Source organism: Diadema antillarum, unplaced genomic scaffold (assembly GCF_040938485.1).
Source record: "Diadema antillarum isolate AM-2024a unplaced genomic scaffold, OU_Dant_1.0 seq00000369_RagTag, whole genome shotgun sequence".
Taxonomy (NCBI): domain Eukaryota; kingdom Metazoa; phylum Echinodermata; class Echinoidea; order Diadematoida; family Diadematidae; genus Diadema; species Diadema antillarum.
Window position 1 is genome coordinate 838,311 of NW_027271370.1, and position 17,734 is coordinate 856,044.

The 17,734-nt window shown below is 38.0% G+C and overlaps 1 protein-coding gene, 1 long non-coding RNA gene and 1 other non-coding gene across 3 annotated transcripts; all 3 read right to left on the reverse strand.

The window, feature by feature from the left end:
- Nucleotides 1–551: 551 nt before the first annotated feature.
- LOC139731415 (Krueppel-like factor 9) lies at nt 552–17,053 on the reverse strand. Its single transcript, XM_071642304.1, has 2 exons — nt 16,456–17,053; nt 552–2,207 (listed from the first exon to the last, which is right to left on the reverse strand). The coding sequence occupies exons 1-2, from the start codon at nt 17,051–17,053 to the stop codon at nt 1,933–1,935; spliced, it is 873 nt and encodes a 290-aa protein (XP_071498405.1). The 3' UTR covers nt 552–1,932.
- Trnas-aga (transfer RNA serine (anticodon AGA)) lies at nt 7,599–7,671 on the reverse strand. Its single transcript has one exon. It is a non-coding gene; the product is annotated as a tRNA-Ser (tRNA).
- Nucleotides 8,852–11,051, reverse strand: LOC139731416 (uncharacterized). Its single transcript, XR_011710961.1, has 3 exons — nt 10,953–11,051; nt 10,323–10,428; nt 8,852–9,111 (listed from the first exon to the last, which is right to left on the reverse strand). It is a non-coding gene; the product is annotated as an uncharacterized lncRNA (long non-coding RNA).
- Nucleotides 17,054–17,734: the final 681 nt, after the last annotated feature.

Consider the following 17,734-nt stretch of genomic DNA (forward strand, 5'->3'; position numbering starts at 1 on the left):
TCTACTTTCATAAATACTTGTGAAGATAAGGAAAAGATGTAAAAGGTTTTTCTGAAGGCCCGTGTACAAGAAGTCCATCATTGATACAATATGACTAAATAGATACGTCTTGTTCATGGGAGACTCTTCAATGTGTAGTTAAGTCTATAGTCACTTCAAAGGCAATACATGTATATTGTTTCAGATAGCAATGTTCTATCAGCATCATCCTACCAAAATGTACTTACTGATTGGTGTACAATATAATAAATTTAAAATGCATCAAAACTACTGCAATACTGTGATTATATAGCTCATCATTATTCATTTTAATTTAAGATATATACATACAAGAACTGATTCTACTGTAATTACATTTTGCATAAAACGTGACAATAGCAAAAATAGCAAACTTTATAGATCTCATAATGCTTCCAATATGGCCAAATCATAACTGCATTGCAAAGAAAAAAAAAAACAGTTTCTTCAAGTACAAGGGAACAACACAGTAAGGTAAAAAAAAATAAAATCAAATAAACAGTCATGATGATTGTATGCTATGTGACTTTAAATACAAAGGCCTAATATTATCTGGTAAAGCATCCCAATAATTTTGCAAAACATCACAAAAATTTTTCAACAGTACAAGTTTCAACAACATACTGTACTGTATACCCTGGTATGCATTTTGTGAGCACAATACATTGTATATGTTGCAATGTGAACTTGAGTAGTTCAATTTGTGATCAAGAACCAGAGTGATGGAATGAGAGATAGTATCATCCCGACTCAAGACAAAAAAAAATGAACACTTTCTCACCTGAGACCATGTATACGGTATTCTTCTGTGATTATAGGAGGCAATATTTTTGTGACCTGTCAATTTTGCGAGTATCAGTCACCTATTACATTCATGGAAATAAATAAACTTAGAAATAGATGGCATAACAGCAGCTACATGGTATATTCAGACGTAAATGCCAAATATTCTTGATTAAAATAAACTGAATAAATGAAAACAAATAAACATAATCATTTCACTTATCCACATCTTCATCAGTACTCCTTAGCCTTTGGCAAGTTCTTTTATCATTTCACTGGTCAATATATTCACAAATGTGTGGGATTTGTGTACTTGACAGACCATTCAAAACATTCAAACATTAAAAAATTAAGCTACAGTTTCCTAAAGATTTTCATCATGAAAACCATACTGAGTGTACACGTATATACCGTTTAGCACCAGATCACACTACATTTTGTACCACAGCATCACAAAGTAAGTGCCACATTCATCCCTGTGTAGTCACAGGAAAATGGGAAAAAAATTCACATACAGAGCTTGCTTTACATACTCTTGCATTTGTATTCCCCAAAAATAATCATCTAGGCATCACATGTGAGCTTCCCTTACACTATATACTTAGAAAGGAGCATAAAAAGTATCTTTCAATCAAATGAGAGATGTCTATTTTACCACACTGGGCATCACAGGTTTCTCACTCCGAGGACAGCGAAGGGCAATGCCAAAGTGTCTCAATTTTGTAGTAACACAGGCAATTTCAGTGACATTAACTTAACATTATGCTTCCATATCAATCTTGTTTCAACTATATCAGAATGCAATTTAGATCCTCCATAGTTGCCATTCACTTTGTGCAAACACAATGACATTAAGCACAAGCTACACGTACAATTTGTACATACAATTCAATCCGACATCATATGGACAATGAAATTACTCTTCAATCAAAAAATTGCAAGGTGTCACCATTGGAGGGCCCAAACACCATCCTCTGAATCTGTTGAAATGTAGCTTGAAACTGGACAAGGTTATTGCTAGTGGATTTCTGTTGCAACGTGGGGATGAACACATCCTTTCTTTTTACCACAGGACAAGCAAGGGTGAGATTGGGAGTGGGTAAACCGAGGAGGTCTGTCCTCTTATTTTGCTCAAGGAGAATGTGCAGGGCTGGAGCATGGGGAATGACTGCCCTCACTGGCCAACGAGCTGGCTGCGCTTCCCGGCCTCTTAATCATACTTGGGTGGAACTCTGCATGTCGTCGGGCGTGCTTCATGAGGTGGTCACTGCGCATGAAACGCTTCTCACATAGTGGACAACCAAAACGCTTTTCCCCAGTGTGTGTCCGGTAGTGTCGAGCCAGCTCGTCTGAGCGGGCGAAACGCTTGTTACAGTCCTGCCAGTTGCAAGGAAATGGTCTTTCACCTTTGGAGCAAAACACACACAAGAAAGATTTGATTTTAAAGTGTCATTCATGTATACAGCTCTTAGCTTTTCAGGAAGGGGGGGGGGGGGGCTTGTCAATTGTTAAGTGACAGCTGACATACACCATATGTACATGTATTACTGATCCAATTTGGCATGAAAATTGAAACACATTTCGTGCAAAAATAACTTTACTAAGTCTATACTTCATCTTTTTTAAAGAAAAAAAAAGATTATCTTGGGTTTGAATCATTTTTTATCTTGCTCCTTACTATTCCTTTGTCTGTGCATACACTTTTGTACATGCACAGTACATATCATGGTGATTGATTAGCATAAAGACAGAAGGAAAGAAACATAATATGGCATCTCAAAATCAAAATGAAAAATGATGTAACTGTCAACTACTGGTACTAATAACAAAGGCACAGCATAACTACATTGTACTTCAGTACAGAAGAAAAAAAAACCAACAGACTAATCTTGTGCATGTGTTTTCTAGTCTTCACAGATTGACAACAACAATTAACAAGATGAGGAAAGTTTCCCTCTTTTCAATGATGGCATCAGCTACAATGTAGCTCACAAAGATGTTCCTATCCTACAGAGTGTGTGTGCATGTACATAAGAGAGAAGAGTACCGGTATCAGCTCAGTATTATAACAGAGCACAGGCAGCAGGGCTGACAAACAGGCATTGCCATGCAGGCATTACATGGTGCCATAACAGTAATGTAGTAAGGCTTTGCAATCACAGTTGCTCAAGGGTTGTGAGAGGTCAGCTTTAAACACACATTGATTACAGAAATAATGATTATTTTGTCAACTATGTGTCTTGCACCAATGTAATCTTGCAATAATCTTGTGAGCATAAACTACATGTAGCAAAATATCCCTTCTTATGATGTGCTACTGTAACAGGCAGGTATACAATACAACTTGTATTAGACCATTTCAATTCTGAAAGTCATTTCTGCAGCATCTCATTCTTACAAAGTGTATGTTCAGTAGGCCACCACCACAACATACTGTACAATTCCTCACTGCACAAATCAGTCAGTTTATACTATGTGCAGTAGCCAGTCATTAGACAGGGCTTGATTCTAGATTTTTAGTGTTTGCCCACTTGCCCAGAGAAGGTAAGTTCAATAGATTAATACTAGTTAAACCTACTTGCCCAATCATGAAAGCAAACTTTCGATTGTAGAAGATCGTCCTCCCGAAAGCCAGCCAATTATGTGCAGAATTTGTTTGCATCAAAAAGTAATTATTATCCAGAAAGGCGAAGCTGGAGTGATTGCTAACATGTCCAGGAAGCAACAAGCACACAACATGAATTCAAGTTGTATTGTATGATGTGTTTATGGTACACATCAGCATTTACTGTAGGTCCAGCTGTCATCTTTCTCTACCCAGCTGCCCCTCTCCCTTCCCTCATAGCACCTGTGATTTGAATCTCTTTTAGATTTTTGATATCATCAATTGACAAATATAAACACCTTGCTCAAGGGCAGTCAAGGCTTATTTAACAAGTCCATCATCAGCCTTTCCTTTATAACAATCTAAAGAAAAAAATGAATTAACACTAAAAAAGAAAAAAAAGAATGTTAGGGAGTTCTACATATTCCACTTTCATATAAATGCCCACCCATTTTGCTGTTCTACTTTGTTGTGAAAGCAGTTTATAAGCTGTTGGTGCCGGAGGCTATTTCATGTACATTTGTATATGTACGTTCACTAAACTGGGCCGTCACAAATTCAAGGTGATGTCACCACCACTTACAAAAAGAAAACTACAGAAAACTATACATCAATTGAAAGAGAGAGTAATGACCTTTCATATAAGATGTAAATCAGCATCATGTCATGAATTATGTAATGTCATATGATTTTAATATTTTCGTATGATCTCCATATAAATTTGTGAAAATCATATCATTTATTCAAAAGAAACCATTATTCAATCATAATTCAAAAATAATTATCAATTTTGAAATCTTCATAATGCAAGCTTTCCATCGGTACATAACTCATAGGGTATAATGCTTACAAATATGAAGAAATATCGAATAGTAACTAAAAGATCTGGCTCTGCGGACTAGTGTGGTCTATAAACTCATAGACGCTACGGATGGGACTCCAGTAAAGTACATGTAGGCCTATCACGTACAAGTACGCGCACAGCAGTGTTCAATCTCACATAGATGTAGACCTATTCTGTCAGCAGCCTGCTGTAAACCTTGAAAGTGGATACCAATCCTAATGAAAAAATATCAGTAACAGGAAGTGATGCAAAGGACTGTGGGATATCAGGTCAGAGTTCACAAGCATAATAAGCTACAATGACATCATCGTCCAAGCCATTTCTGCACGGATTATCTCATAGATCGGCGTTTCCAGCTTTTGCGTGAACTACGGGATATCCCGTAGATCGGCGGATATGGGTAAAGGTTTTTTCAATCTTTATTTTTGGGCATGTAGGTTTTCCTACGAGCAAGTAAAAACATGAATAGCAAGAAATCTACATGTGTACTTGACCCAAGGGCACGTGAATAAAAAGGGGGCAGCAGTATGGATCACTGCATCACATGTACATAAACATGATAATGTTGATGATAAAACATATGTTCATTTGTCATATCGTACATGCAAATCCTTTTAAAGGACAAGTCCACCTGCAATAGACATGTGAATTGAGTGAATGCAGCAATATTAGTAGAATACATCAGTGAGAGTTTGAGGAAAATTGGACAACCCGTTCAAAAATTATGAATTTTTGAAGTTTCTACTCAGTCACTGCTGGATGAGAAGACTACTACAGCTTGTGATGACATTTGTACAACAATATAAAGAAAACAAAGAAAATTAAACATATATTTTCACTTTTCTCGCAAAACAAAAGAACGCTTGACTTGCCTCTTTCAGAAGGTTGGGGGACATTAGTCCCCCAGCCAATTACTTAAAGGTGCATGGTCCCGGTGTTTTAGTCAAATGCGTACGCGGGCGCACGGCGCAAGTTTCCTATAGAGACCTACGCTATCGATTTGGCCCACTTCCCCGTGTCCGAAGAAGTCCGATCCACTGTAATCAGTGGTCCGATCACAGTTGGGCTCATGATTTGGCTGAGGGGGATGACAGCTTTAGCAAACTTCTTTTGTGATGTCATAAGAAGCACATATGCACGCACCCTGGCATTACTACAGACTGCGCGATGCGCAGAGAAGACAGCGAAGGCAACATTACCTAGCAACACCTACGCACTTTACTCTTGATGACAGCTCAACTTCGGTAATCTTCGTATCAATGCTAACGGTGATCGGCAGTATCATCAACAGCGCCCTCTACACTACCGGGACTATGCCCCTTTAACATACATCAGTGAAAGGTTGAGGAAATGTGCATTAAAAAAAAAAAATTGTGAAATTCTCTAATTTTCTTTATATCATTGTACGCATGTGACATCATACACTATAGATTCATAACTTTTGGACAGATTGTCCAATTTTCCCTTAACTTTCACTATTACTGCATTCACTTTATCCACATGTACAATACATGTACATATGAAGGTGAACTTGTCCTTTAAACGAGTCGACTACAATGAGTAACAATATGGTGCCCACTGTCAGCAGTTGGCCAGACTCTCTTTCAATAAATATATAATGGCACTGCTCAAAGTGATTTAGCAGATTCTTTTATGATAGCTTTCATGTTGTTGAATATATGTACATAGGTATGTCCATGTACAGAATTGGTAAGCTCAGATTTTATGCTATTTCCAAGTTCCCTCATAGCTTATAAATTCTTGGGTTTTAAGTATATTGTGTTTGGTCAAAAGGGCTGAATTATAAAATTTCAAAAAGCATTATCTTTACAGGAATAGCAGTGCAAATCCTTCAAGGAGTACAAAACAATAATTCTACATCCATTAGCACAAGTTCCCTCACAGCCTGTTATGTTCTGTAGTACAGTACTCTCAGCATAATCAGGTAAGCTCGGGCAGAGCGTTTCTTACCCGATTAAGCGGAGTACCTGACTAACAGTTCAGAACACGTCTAATTCACAATTGACACACACAATGTGTATACATGTGGGCATTTCCACAGTAAATGGGTAGTTTTAGGTTGGAAAAACATGAAAAATTAAAATTGTCTTCAGAGTATCCATATTTCAGAGTTTGGTTGCCTAATACCTATATTAAATATTTTTAAGTAGGAAAAGATAACTTCGTATTCAAATAGAGCTTGAGTGGGTATGTAAGTAAGACATGTGTAATAGCTATGGGGGCGAACGCGTGTAACACATAGAGTAGGACAGAAATATTGGAATGATGGATTCCTCATACAAAGAATACAAATATTGATTTGAAATCATCTGACACTATTTATTGTGCTGATACATTGTGATAAGAACAATTTAGGGTGTCCATATTGTGAAAACATTCATTATTTGTGTCATTTTGAAGTGTGCATTCATGATTACTGCCAGAAAATTTGTGCATCATATCCGAAAGGTGAGATCATGTTTGTACCAAGTTCCTCCATAATCGGGCAAACTGTTGTCATATTCAATATCTGTATGGGTGCATGTGTGTGTGAGGAAAAGCCAAAGCTTCATTGGCATGGAGTTTCTTGAAATTCCAAAGTACATGATATGACATGTATCACTGCATTAGTGGTGAACGTATGTAACACAACAGTAGGACAGAAACTTGAACTCTACAGAGTTTTTTAATTTCCAAGGTATACAATACACTCCCATTCTCCAGTATATTGTGTTATTCATTTTAAACCGCAATGTGCAGTATATACAAAGGCTGAAATATCGAAATATTGTATGCAAAGGAGCATTTTGCTGTTGTCATTGGGTCAGCAGTTACCATTTCGTGTCCATTACACCTTGAATTGATATTCCTACATACACATACATGTAAATCAAGTGGATTGTATTTGCCTGTCCAAATTTAAAACTAAAGTGATTTGTTTTTTTACTGATACAAAATTACATACAAATGTTAAGATACAGTTTATAAGGAATTAACTAGAATTTCAGTCATCACATCCCAAACTCAATCAACACACAGGCTCTGGAAACAAGAATTAAAACTTGCATTGTTCATTTTTTCTATTGCATTTAATGTCCATCAGCCACAGTCAGAAACATAAAGCAGTTAATGTACCAATAGCTGATTTCAATGTGAAAAGAAACTGTCATTTGATAGTGCAACAGTTAAATCTGTTCATTTCAATTTACATTCATTTGAAAATGAATAGTTGTAACATTCATTATTAAAGGAAATAATCCTAATAGGAAATCAATACACAAAGAATGACACTTTCTGAATTGTTCAGTGTTTCTATAGTAGCCATGATATAAAAAATCATGGGCGTACATACTCGAGCAGGATTTGAACCTACGACCCCCTGATCTCTGGACAGGCGTCATCTCCACTAGACCATCGAGCTTCTGCCTGACAGCAGAAAAAAAATTAATAAATCATGGACGTACATACTCGAGCAGGATTTGAACCTACGACCCCCTGATCTCCGGACAGGCGTCATCTCCACTAGACCACCGAGCTTCTGCCTGACAGCAATGAAAACATCTTGACAGAAAAATTCCATGAATTTGAAAGCGCCCTTTTCTTTGCCTGCCAATTCAATGCAGTATGGTGTATCTAGGCTCATACAGGCTCCATAAACAAGAATTAAACTTGCATTGTTCACTCTTCTATCGCCTTAATGTCCATCAGCCATAGTTAAGAAACATATAATGGTTTATCAAGAATAATACTGATATCTCCTTATACTTTCGGCTTTATTGCAAACATTTTAAATGGTAGGATATTGTGATACAACAGACCGACACATATGCATCAAATGTGATATCTTGAACATATTTCAAATCACTGCTCCCAAAGGTAAACTGGACTTTTAATGTAAATCAGTCACAGTAAGAAACATAAAAAAGTTAATGTGCCATCAACTGTTTTCGAAGAATAACACTTTCCGAAATGTTCAGGTACTGTCAGAGAACTCTTAACTTTACAATCTATGAGTTGATTTGTAAATTAGACCAAAAAAAAAAAAAAAAAAACACGCACAAAAAAAAACCCACCCTTTTTATGTGCCCGCCCATTCGATACATATGCATTCAAATGGTGTATAAGGCCCATCCTGGAATTTCAGTCATCATATTCCAAACTCGATCAACATACAGGCTCTGAACACAATAAAAACTGACATTGTTCGTTCTTGTATCGCCTTAATGTTCATCAGCCACAGTAAGAAACAAAGCAGCTAATGTAACAACTTTTTTTATTCAGTTGTATCCCTGTTTATATCTTGCTTTACAACAAAAGGGATGGTAAGTATTGATTTAGGTGATGACTCAGCTTTTAACTTTTTGAAATAGCATATACCAGGTAGGTTCTCTTAAAGGCACTGAAAGTTTACTTAAGTGAAAATCAGTTTTGAAAAGGCTGAGATATCCAAAAAGAAAGTTGAACAAAGTGATCCTCATAAAAGTTGAAACCCAGATCTTCTATTTCAATAACATTGGTTTACTTTGTGGTTTCATACCTCAGCCATTTGAAGACCATATTTCATAAGCTAAACTTTGAATTCCTTGTAGAATTGTATGCTCATAAAAATTTCATAAGTGGTTTCTTATTACATTGTATCTTGCAAAAAATTAAAAGCTCAAGTCATATCTGATATAGTTTACAACTTGAAGGAAAAAACAACAACTGCTGTCTTGTGGTGCTTTGCTCCTCCAAGAGAATGGGATCAGGCATTCTGCACAGGATATTGTTTGTAGATTCTCTGGAGATGTCATCTTTGAACAACCACTTGAAAACTCCATGCCTTGGCTTCCCCATCAAGTCATCATCCAGGATGTCTTACCTGTCAAAAAAAAAAAAAAATTATACATACATAATCAACAAATATATATATTGAGTTCATTTTATCACAATTTTTGAAAGTTTGGAATATTCCTACATACTGAGTGCAGATAAAAGATTGTTCAAAAGCCATGTACATGTCACCCGCAATTGAAATAATCATAGTTAAACATTTTGCTGCATAGTTATTCCGTAAACCAAGCAATAAAATACACAAACTACAAATACAGTAGACTCTTATTTTTAAAAAAAAAGGAATTTTAGAAAAAAAAAAACTGTTACTGTAGAAACAAAAGTATGTGTAGCCATACAATTAGAAGAGCTGTGTTTTATCTAACAATCTTCATTCAAAGACATCTAATAATAAAACATTTCCAATAAGTTTTGAATACACTTGTACAGGATTATAGAAATTTGGAGGAGGCCGTGAGTTATCGCTATCTTCGAAAGGTAATGTGTAATATTTATTTTTTGCTGCAGACAGCAATTGAGTATCAACACCTCTGCACAATGTTTGCCCTCTTGAATTTCTTTTCTGTTTGATTATTTAGTAATGTATGCAATATTTATAGATTTTGGGAAATAAATAAAGAATACTTCTGTACATAAAAGCAATGTATGTTTGTCATAGAAAAATAAAAGTTGACCTCCAATCTATCAACCCACCTAGCAACCTTTCCTGGCCAAAGTAAAAAAAAAAAGAAGGATAGGTGTAATTCTTGGTATCGCCAATACCTAGTTGCCGTGCGGAGAGCAGTGTTCTAGATTCATTATGAGATAGCTTACAGGACAAACTTGACCTGGTTTTGGCTGCTCATGCACTCAGATCATGCTCTATCTTTATCCAGAGGTATTTTTGTTGAAGATTTCTTCGCTTTCCATCATGTGACCAGCACATTGAAGCCTTGCAGTAGTGAACCAGGACTCTAGTGACCGCAAATCAGTAAAACTAAAAACTTCCAACTCTTTTAAGCTGAATTTTAACCAAGAAAAAAGGGATGGCAATGGAAAAGCAGACAATTAACTCCATTGAATCATATGGGAACTGCGACCTCTACTTAGCTCGAGACAACCAGAAGTGAACAAGGGCACAAAAGAATCCCAAAGTGTATCTGTGACAGAGCTCTTCAGCATGCACAGAAGTTTTTTTGCGCACTGGCGATACCGAGAATTGATTGCAACTTCATGAAAATATGCATACATTGTACATACCTTATCACTGGAAAGCAAACATGCTTGGCGTGATGAAGAGATGCTCTGGGCACTCAGAGATTTAAAAAATTTCCATCAAAAGCTGTAGAACACGGCAATGCAGCTTCTATTAATAAAATAATAATAACATCTGGTGAAAACCCCGATAACCACAGATATGGCTACACGACAACGGATAAAGATATTACCAAAAACAACAAAAGGAGGGCTAACTACAATTGTACATAATCATTCAAAAAGATATCTATGATAAAATCTTTATAATAAAGAAGAATATGCCACAGTGTCAAAAAATATGGAGGCCATGGCTTCTATCTTTGAAGGGTAACAATCACTGTTTTTTTCACACTGTAGAAAGCAATTCAATATCTCCTGCAAACATCCTACACAAACTGCTCTGCAATCATTTATTCATGTATGCACTATAAATTTATATACAGTACTTTAAAAATGAATAAGAAATAGTCCTGTACATAACAGGAACTTCTTTTTTTTTTTTGTCATGGTCTGAAAAAAAATATATATATATATATTATGCACCCTTAATATATTGAGTGCCAATGTAGCAGCCTTTTTGGACCAAAAAAAAAAAGGAAGATTACATAATGAAATGAAAATATGCATTCACACCTTATCACTGAAAAGCAGACAGGCTAGTCATGATGAAGGGATGCTCTGGGCACTCAGAAAATCTCCACCACAAGCTGTAGAACAGGGCCACGCAGCTTCTATAGTGATAATCGTATCAGAAGAAAACCCCAAATATGCATACATGACAATGGACCAAAATATCATGGAAGACAACAAAATGAAGACTACACATGTACCAGTTCTATGACATCTACAAATAAAATATTTACAATACATAATAGCATGGCATTAAAATATGGAGGTCATGGCTTCTTTGAAAGGTATTACTGTTACTTGTAATGTTTGTTTTCCACTGTAGAAAGAGATTTAATATCTCCTACACAATTTGCTTAGTGGTCATTAATTCATACGTGCAATACAAATTTATAATCTTCATTAAATAAATACAAAATAGTTCTGTAAATAAACATAACATCGCAGAATTTCTGCGAAGTGAAATTGCGGAACTTTGGTCATGTCATACATTTATTAGAGCAGAAAGATTTGGGGCTGATTTCATGACAGGGATCGTTTTTAGGACACGACACAGGCCAGCAAAGAGCGAACATGGTGGATGGTGCAACAGCTGGAATGAGGCTCTGCACAGATAACTGTCCAGGCCACAAAAGACAGGGTGTTATGGACATATTGTACATTGAGTCAAGGTCACTTAGCTCCAACGAGCCCTCCCGCAAAATCACAAAAATATGTATATACACCTCACCGTAACACTGGTAAGCAGACAGGCTGGCCATGGGCACCAGCATGATGATCGAAGGGACGCTCTGGTCACTCACAACACAGATTGAATCACCACTAAAAGGTGCAGAACAGGGCAGCACAGCTTCTCACATAACAGTTGCTAGTTGTCTAGTCTACATCAAAACATAGAAATACAATCTAAATAAATAAATCATATCATGAGAGAACTGCAATCCATGAGCTCATGTGGCTGAAGGACAACATTAACAACGTTAGAAGTCGAGTTTGCACTTTGCTTAGGCAGAAATAAATCAAGTCAAATCCCGATGTAGGCCTGGTAAATTTTCTTTTCTAACTTGTTTGATCATGGGTGTCTACATACACAAACGATATCGTGTGGTTACAACACTTGCACTTAGGACTCATGTCACTAGCGTAGCGCTAGCCTGGCTTTCGAAATTCAATATTAAAATGTTACACTTACACTCGTTTACGTTTCGTAAACTGAATAGCGAGTTAACGTTAACACGGTTACAGTGCGTCAGCTCACGATGGACAGTGGAGTTAAACTTGTATTCAGCCATTCTAAGTACCACTCTTGGCTTAGCTTTCGATCACTGCTGTTTTGTCACTGTCAGTTTGGTTTTATTTTGAGGAAAAAATATTACGAAAAGATGAAAAGAAAGATTATTTGAAGCTGGAAGCAACGAAGAATTTACTAACAAAAAATAACACATGTGGGACTTGGCTCAGTTATCGTCCGTGTGAACTCGAAAACGAGTAGTGAAAGCTAGCATACAGAGAATCTCAAAAGAATTTCTAATAATGCCAGCAGGGCCATTAATCCTAAAAATACGGAAGATTCTACTCTAGAATGCAAAATTTACCTTTTGTCAGTGAGAGTCGTAATCACCTCCGTCATATTCAGATCTGAGCAGTCGATGCTGGATGCAGACATAACACGGGAAATTTCATGGGAACGATACGCAACCTCGGACAGAACGGCGCGAAACAACGAGGTAAGCAAGACATGGGAACGATCTGTCTGAGTTACGCGCGTGCGAACACACGTAACGAAGACCGATTGTAGATTCTGTCCACCGTTCGTGCGTCCCACCAAGCGGAGCGTACCCACTGAACGCACGTAACATACTGGACAGAATTAGAAACGGAAGCTGAAGCTAGATAACTAAATGTTCTGAAAAGACAGCTATGCTTATGGCGCGAAACCGAAAGCAGATGTCTAACTTCAGGGTAGTGTCGGCGTTTCCGTGTTAAATCGAACGACTCTGGAGTGTCTCAACTAGCAGTTACGTACGTTCGCGGCGTGGACAGAAAATTGAATTTGGTAACTTTGAATACGGATATTAAATATTTGATTTAATTTTCTGTTGAATTAGTGAAACCTAACTTGAAACTGTGGTCAGCAAAGTGTATTTAACACAAAATAACTGCACTCTGACGCCTGGAAACCAAACGAAATTGAGGCCGAACGTACGTAACTGAAGTAGGACAGAACGCCGACCTTTTTGGTCCAGCTTGCTTTCCACTCTCTCAAAACTCGTGTAATCGTTCAGGGCGAGCAAGAAAGTGATTTCTCGGTGTATTGGCGATAAATTTTGAATTATAATCCATCCAGGGTGCGTGTCTTCTAAGAAAATTTATTTTATACAAGTTACAATTTATGTCAATTTTTATTTCAAATTTGCACATTATCAACAATATTAAATAAAAACAAACAAACCAGCACATCACAAAAAAATGACAAAAAGACTCAACGAGGTTGAATATTTTATTTCACCTTGCCACATTTATTCACGAAATAAACAAAAAAAGATGATTAAAACAAATATATTCAAATAAAATTGCTCTATGTCTAGAGTGCATAAAACTACCCATTTACCGTGGAATTGCCCATGTACATATCTTTGCATTGTACACTGCACCAAACACCTACACTGTATGCTTAACACGCATGCTTGCACGGCACATTATACATGTACATACCTTACCGTACACTTGCTCAGTCACGAGCAATAATTTACACTCTTTTAATGGACAAATACATTGTATGTCTTCAGAAAACTTTGTCGTTTGACCATAGACTCCTCGCCACCACGCAGATATTTTCCGAAATGAACACGTCTCTTTGCGTGCACTAGTCATGTAAAACGTCAGGTTACTTTTCGAGAAGTGACTGGGCAAAAGCAAAATTATGGAGCTGGTGCATGGCCTGATTTTTGTGGCAAACTTCTCGTTTTGTGAATGCTGTTGCGGAGCGAAAGTGGAGCGCAAGAGTGTTCAACTCCTGTCTGTCTATGCAGTTGTGAGTGCCAGCTACATGTGTATTGTTTGTTTACCTGTGGCAAGTCGGTACTGGTACATGTGTTTTCATGTTTAATCACTCCCCAAATGATCGGACTTCTTTGCAAATTAAGCAGAGAATGCGACTAGCTGTGGAAAATTTGACATTCATGATTTCTTAAAGTGTTATATCTGCGATAAAATCAGGTAATTTTAATGTGCATTGGAAGTGATTTTGACATTACTACCCAATTAAACGGAGTACCCGTTTAAGCGATACCTGATTACGCGGAGATTACTGTATTAATTTGCCACTCACAATTGTACATGTGTAGCTTCTCACAGCAGCGGATGAGTGAGTGTACATTGTGTAGCGGCAGTATCCTCTTTACAATGCAGTTTATCTACATGGTAACAAGCAATCTAAGAAGCAGCATCACAAATTTGCATTAATTGGTAACTGGTATTCCACTTCCGCTGGTTTGTGTTTTTCAGTATGACTTCCACATAGCACACTGTGCACATGACAAGTGTGGTGAGCTGATGGAACGTAAATTATAATTATTCTCTTGGGCCCGGCCTCTAGTTAGGCCTACATTTAACATCATTTGTACCACTTCTTGACCAAATTTTACATTACCAGTAGGCCTATATAACATTAAAGATCAATAGACAACTGCACAATTTACTTTACGTAAATATGGTGTTTCAACTCTAGACTCGGGCAGTTTGGGGTAAGAAGTTTTCATGACTGGAATCTATTGGGGGAAAAAAATTAATTTGAAGGAAAAAAATTAAGAATGTAGGGACTACGGCCTATGCGGTTTAGGGTAGATCTTGAACTCTATACTCTAATGTGAGACCAGTCTACATAATTTTTAATTCATCTACAACATGCACAGATGTATGGCACCTGCACCAAGGTTCGACTTCCTGTGCAAAGTTTTGACCGTATGCAAAAGCGTATAACATTAATTAGTGCCTAGCAATAACATTTTAGGTTTCTACATGTAACAGGCGGTGTTAAGAAAGGGCATTGACAGTGATCAAATTTAATGGGAGGCTTGCTTGCGTTACAACTTACAAGTAAAACGGGATTTCATTCTAGACCCAAACCCAAACTTTTTGGTAATCATGTAGAAATGCACACCTCGCGACCGGTTTCTTCGCCGTATGTTGATTAAATGTTGTGCACCTGTTGGAGGTGCTGAAATGAAGCATGTGAGCGTATTTATTGTGGAATTTGAAAAGTCGAAAAGGCAAAATAAAGAAAGATGTCTCTCGTGAACTGGGCAAAATCGTGAAATCGGCCTCACCGCCGCAGCACGCAGTGCACGTGCACCCGTGCGTTAGCAAGCAAGGTTAGGTTAGGGTTAGGGTTTAGGGTTAGGTTAGGGTTGTATTTATGATCAAATTGGCTGTTAAATTATTCAAGGGACATTAGGGAGTCCCTCTGAGGCTCTGACTGAGACTAAAAAGTTGAAGACCAAAGAAAAAAAATGGGAGGAGAAAAAAATGCTATGCAGTGGAAATCGGCCCCGCCGCTGTATCAATCTTGCAAAAACGCTGTTTTAGTGTTTGGTGCCATGGTGGGGTCGCATTCACGAGTATTAATAATAAAGGCTATAGGAAGTATAGTCTACTGTGGAAGAAAGCCCCTCCGCCGTGCTAAATGTACCAATTTCATGAGTACATGTAATTTACATGCCCTGAATTGCACATGGGGCCTGGACACAATCGCCGCACTTTTCAGTTGGAATCTGGAATTTTGTACTTTCTTTCCTTCACTGACTTTCAAATTCCATGAAATCGTGGAACAAAAACCGTCTGATAAAGTCCATACCAGTCCATCTTAGCATGTCTGATAGCCATAAGAAATTTCATTGACAAATCATTTAGGGGAAAGATAGGTATGCATGGTATGCATTTCTACATGATTACCAACCTTTTAACTTGTTACTAATTTAGTTCTACACAAACTTAGACATCACAACTGGTATCTTGTGGTATAAATTTGGTCTACCTTACCAGACATGTCATGCTCATGCATGGCTAAAATTTATAAAAATGTCATGCTCACGCCTGGCGGTGAATTATTAATCTTTTGATATCTGGAAGTTAGAACTTCTAGAGTAGACAGTTTAGACACTAATCTAAGGCACAAGCCACGAGGAGGTGCAGCAGATTGCATTGCAGATCATGGGAAATTCAGAATACCTAGTGGTCCTTGACAGGGAATTCCCCACTGTCTTGGTTGACAAGTGTTGATAAGAGCTCGTGCTAAAACGCGCATTGGACTTAGAGTGTTCTTTTGTTCGACGAGGCCTACGTAATGTTCACAGGGGGTGTGTCAACGCAAGACTTGCGTGCCCGCCGAAACAGCGGGACGGACGTACGTGCTGGTGGGGCCCACAAGGGGGTGTTATGCCGACATAATGAAAACATACGAGATCGAACAAAGAGATCAACCCCCAAAACAGTAGAAATTCGAACAAACCTGTATGTGTTCTCAGATGTGCCTTCAGATGTGAGGATTTCCCATATACCTTATCACATCCCTGATAGTGACAATGGTGTTTTTTAACGGTATTTTGACTTTGTGACGGTTTTGGCCGTCTGCTGTTCCTTTGTTTAGCCGACGCTTTGTTGTTATCGTAAGCAATGTGCGAGCCATCACGTGGAGTACTCGATGGAAATGAGTCCACTTCTGAACGAAGAGTATTACTCAGTCCATCGTAGGGTCCGTTTATGATTCTTGGTGGGCTTGGACAATCGCTTACGGGTGATGGAATTTCATGCCGTGGTCGATACCTCTCGAGATCAGCCAAAATTCTTGCCACCATGAACAAAGAACTATGCGCGCTAACGCCGGAGTCCGACATGTGGTGTGCTCGTTTGACGGCTGCATCTGTCTCATAATCTCCTTCTTGTTGAGCAAAAACAGTGTCGTTTGGACAGGTTTCCATGATCTCTGAAGACGTAACGGATGGCCTAGACGCTGCTATGGCTAGGAGACATTCTGCTGCGGTTGTAGCATCCATACTCATGTCTAATGTAGTATTCATGTCCTTCGGAAAATGAGAAAACGTGGCCATGGCCGCGTTGCTGAGGAGTCCGATTGCGCAGTTGACTAAACAATATTTCTCACTTGCCGCGATCTCTCTAGCTACGAAACGAAGGAAAATTAGTCTTATTTCAAGACTCATCTTTTAAAACTTTGTACTTCAGGCCAGTTTTTGCTAGCTTTTTGAAATAATTATCAGCTTGATAACTTATATTATATTAAATTAAGATCATTAGTAGCTTCGATTATAAAAATACAAATTTTGTACCCATGTGAGAATAAGATAGGTCTAAATCGCGCCTTTATCAGAGACTAAAAAGCGCAAAGCCTGCGCGACTGCTCGGTCGCTCGCATGGAAGCATACTCTCGTTACACATGCGATCTATCCGCACGCGCACTTATTCCATGAACACGTGCGCACGCAATCCCCACTCAGGTACGGTATCAGCTGTCAACAATCAGCTGAACAGGTTAGAGACAATAGCACAATACGAACAAAGATCCTATATAACACTGGTAACTGGTATGGTAACGCGTTATGTATAAACGTAGTTCAAACATTTTGTTTTGCTTGGGACGTTATGTTGGTGTTCACATTTGCGGTCTAGTCACCAAGTACATACTTTTTCGGTACCACAGAGTTCAAATTTAAGATTACCAACTATAGCTGACAGCACACCCTCGTCGTGTGTATTGAAAAAAAATACAAAGC

Excerpts from the sequence above, each read along its gene's own strand:
- LOC139731415 (XM_071642304.1), bottom strand. The coding sequence starts at position 17,053 with ATGGCCACGTTTTCTCATTTTCCGAAGGACATGAATACTACATTAGAC. Across the intron at positions 2,208-16,455 it reads ACATCTGAGAACACATACAG|GTGAAAGACCATTTCCTTGC; the intron begins GTTTGTTCGAAT and ends TTTGCTCCAAAG.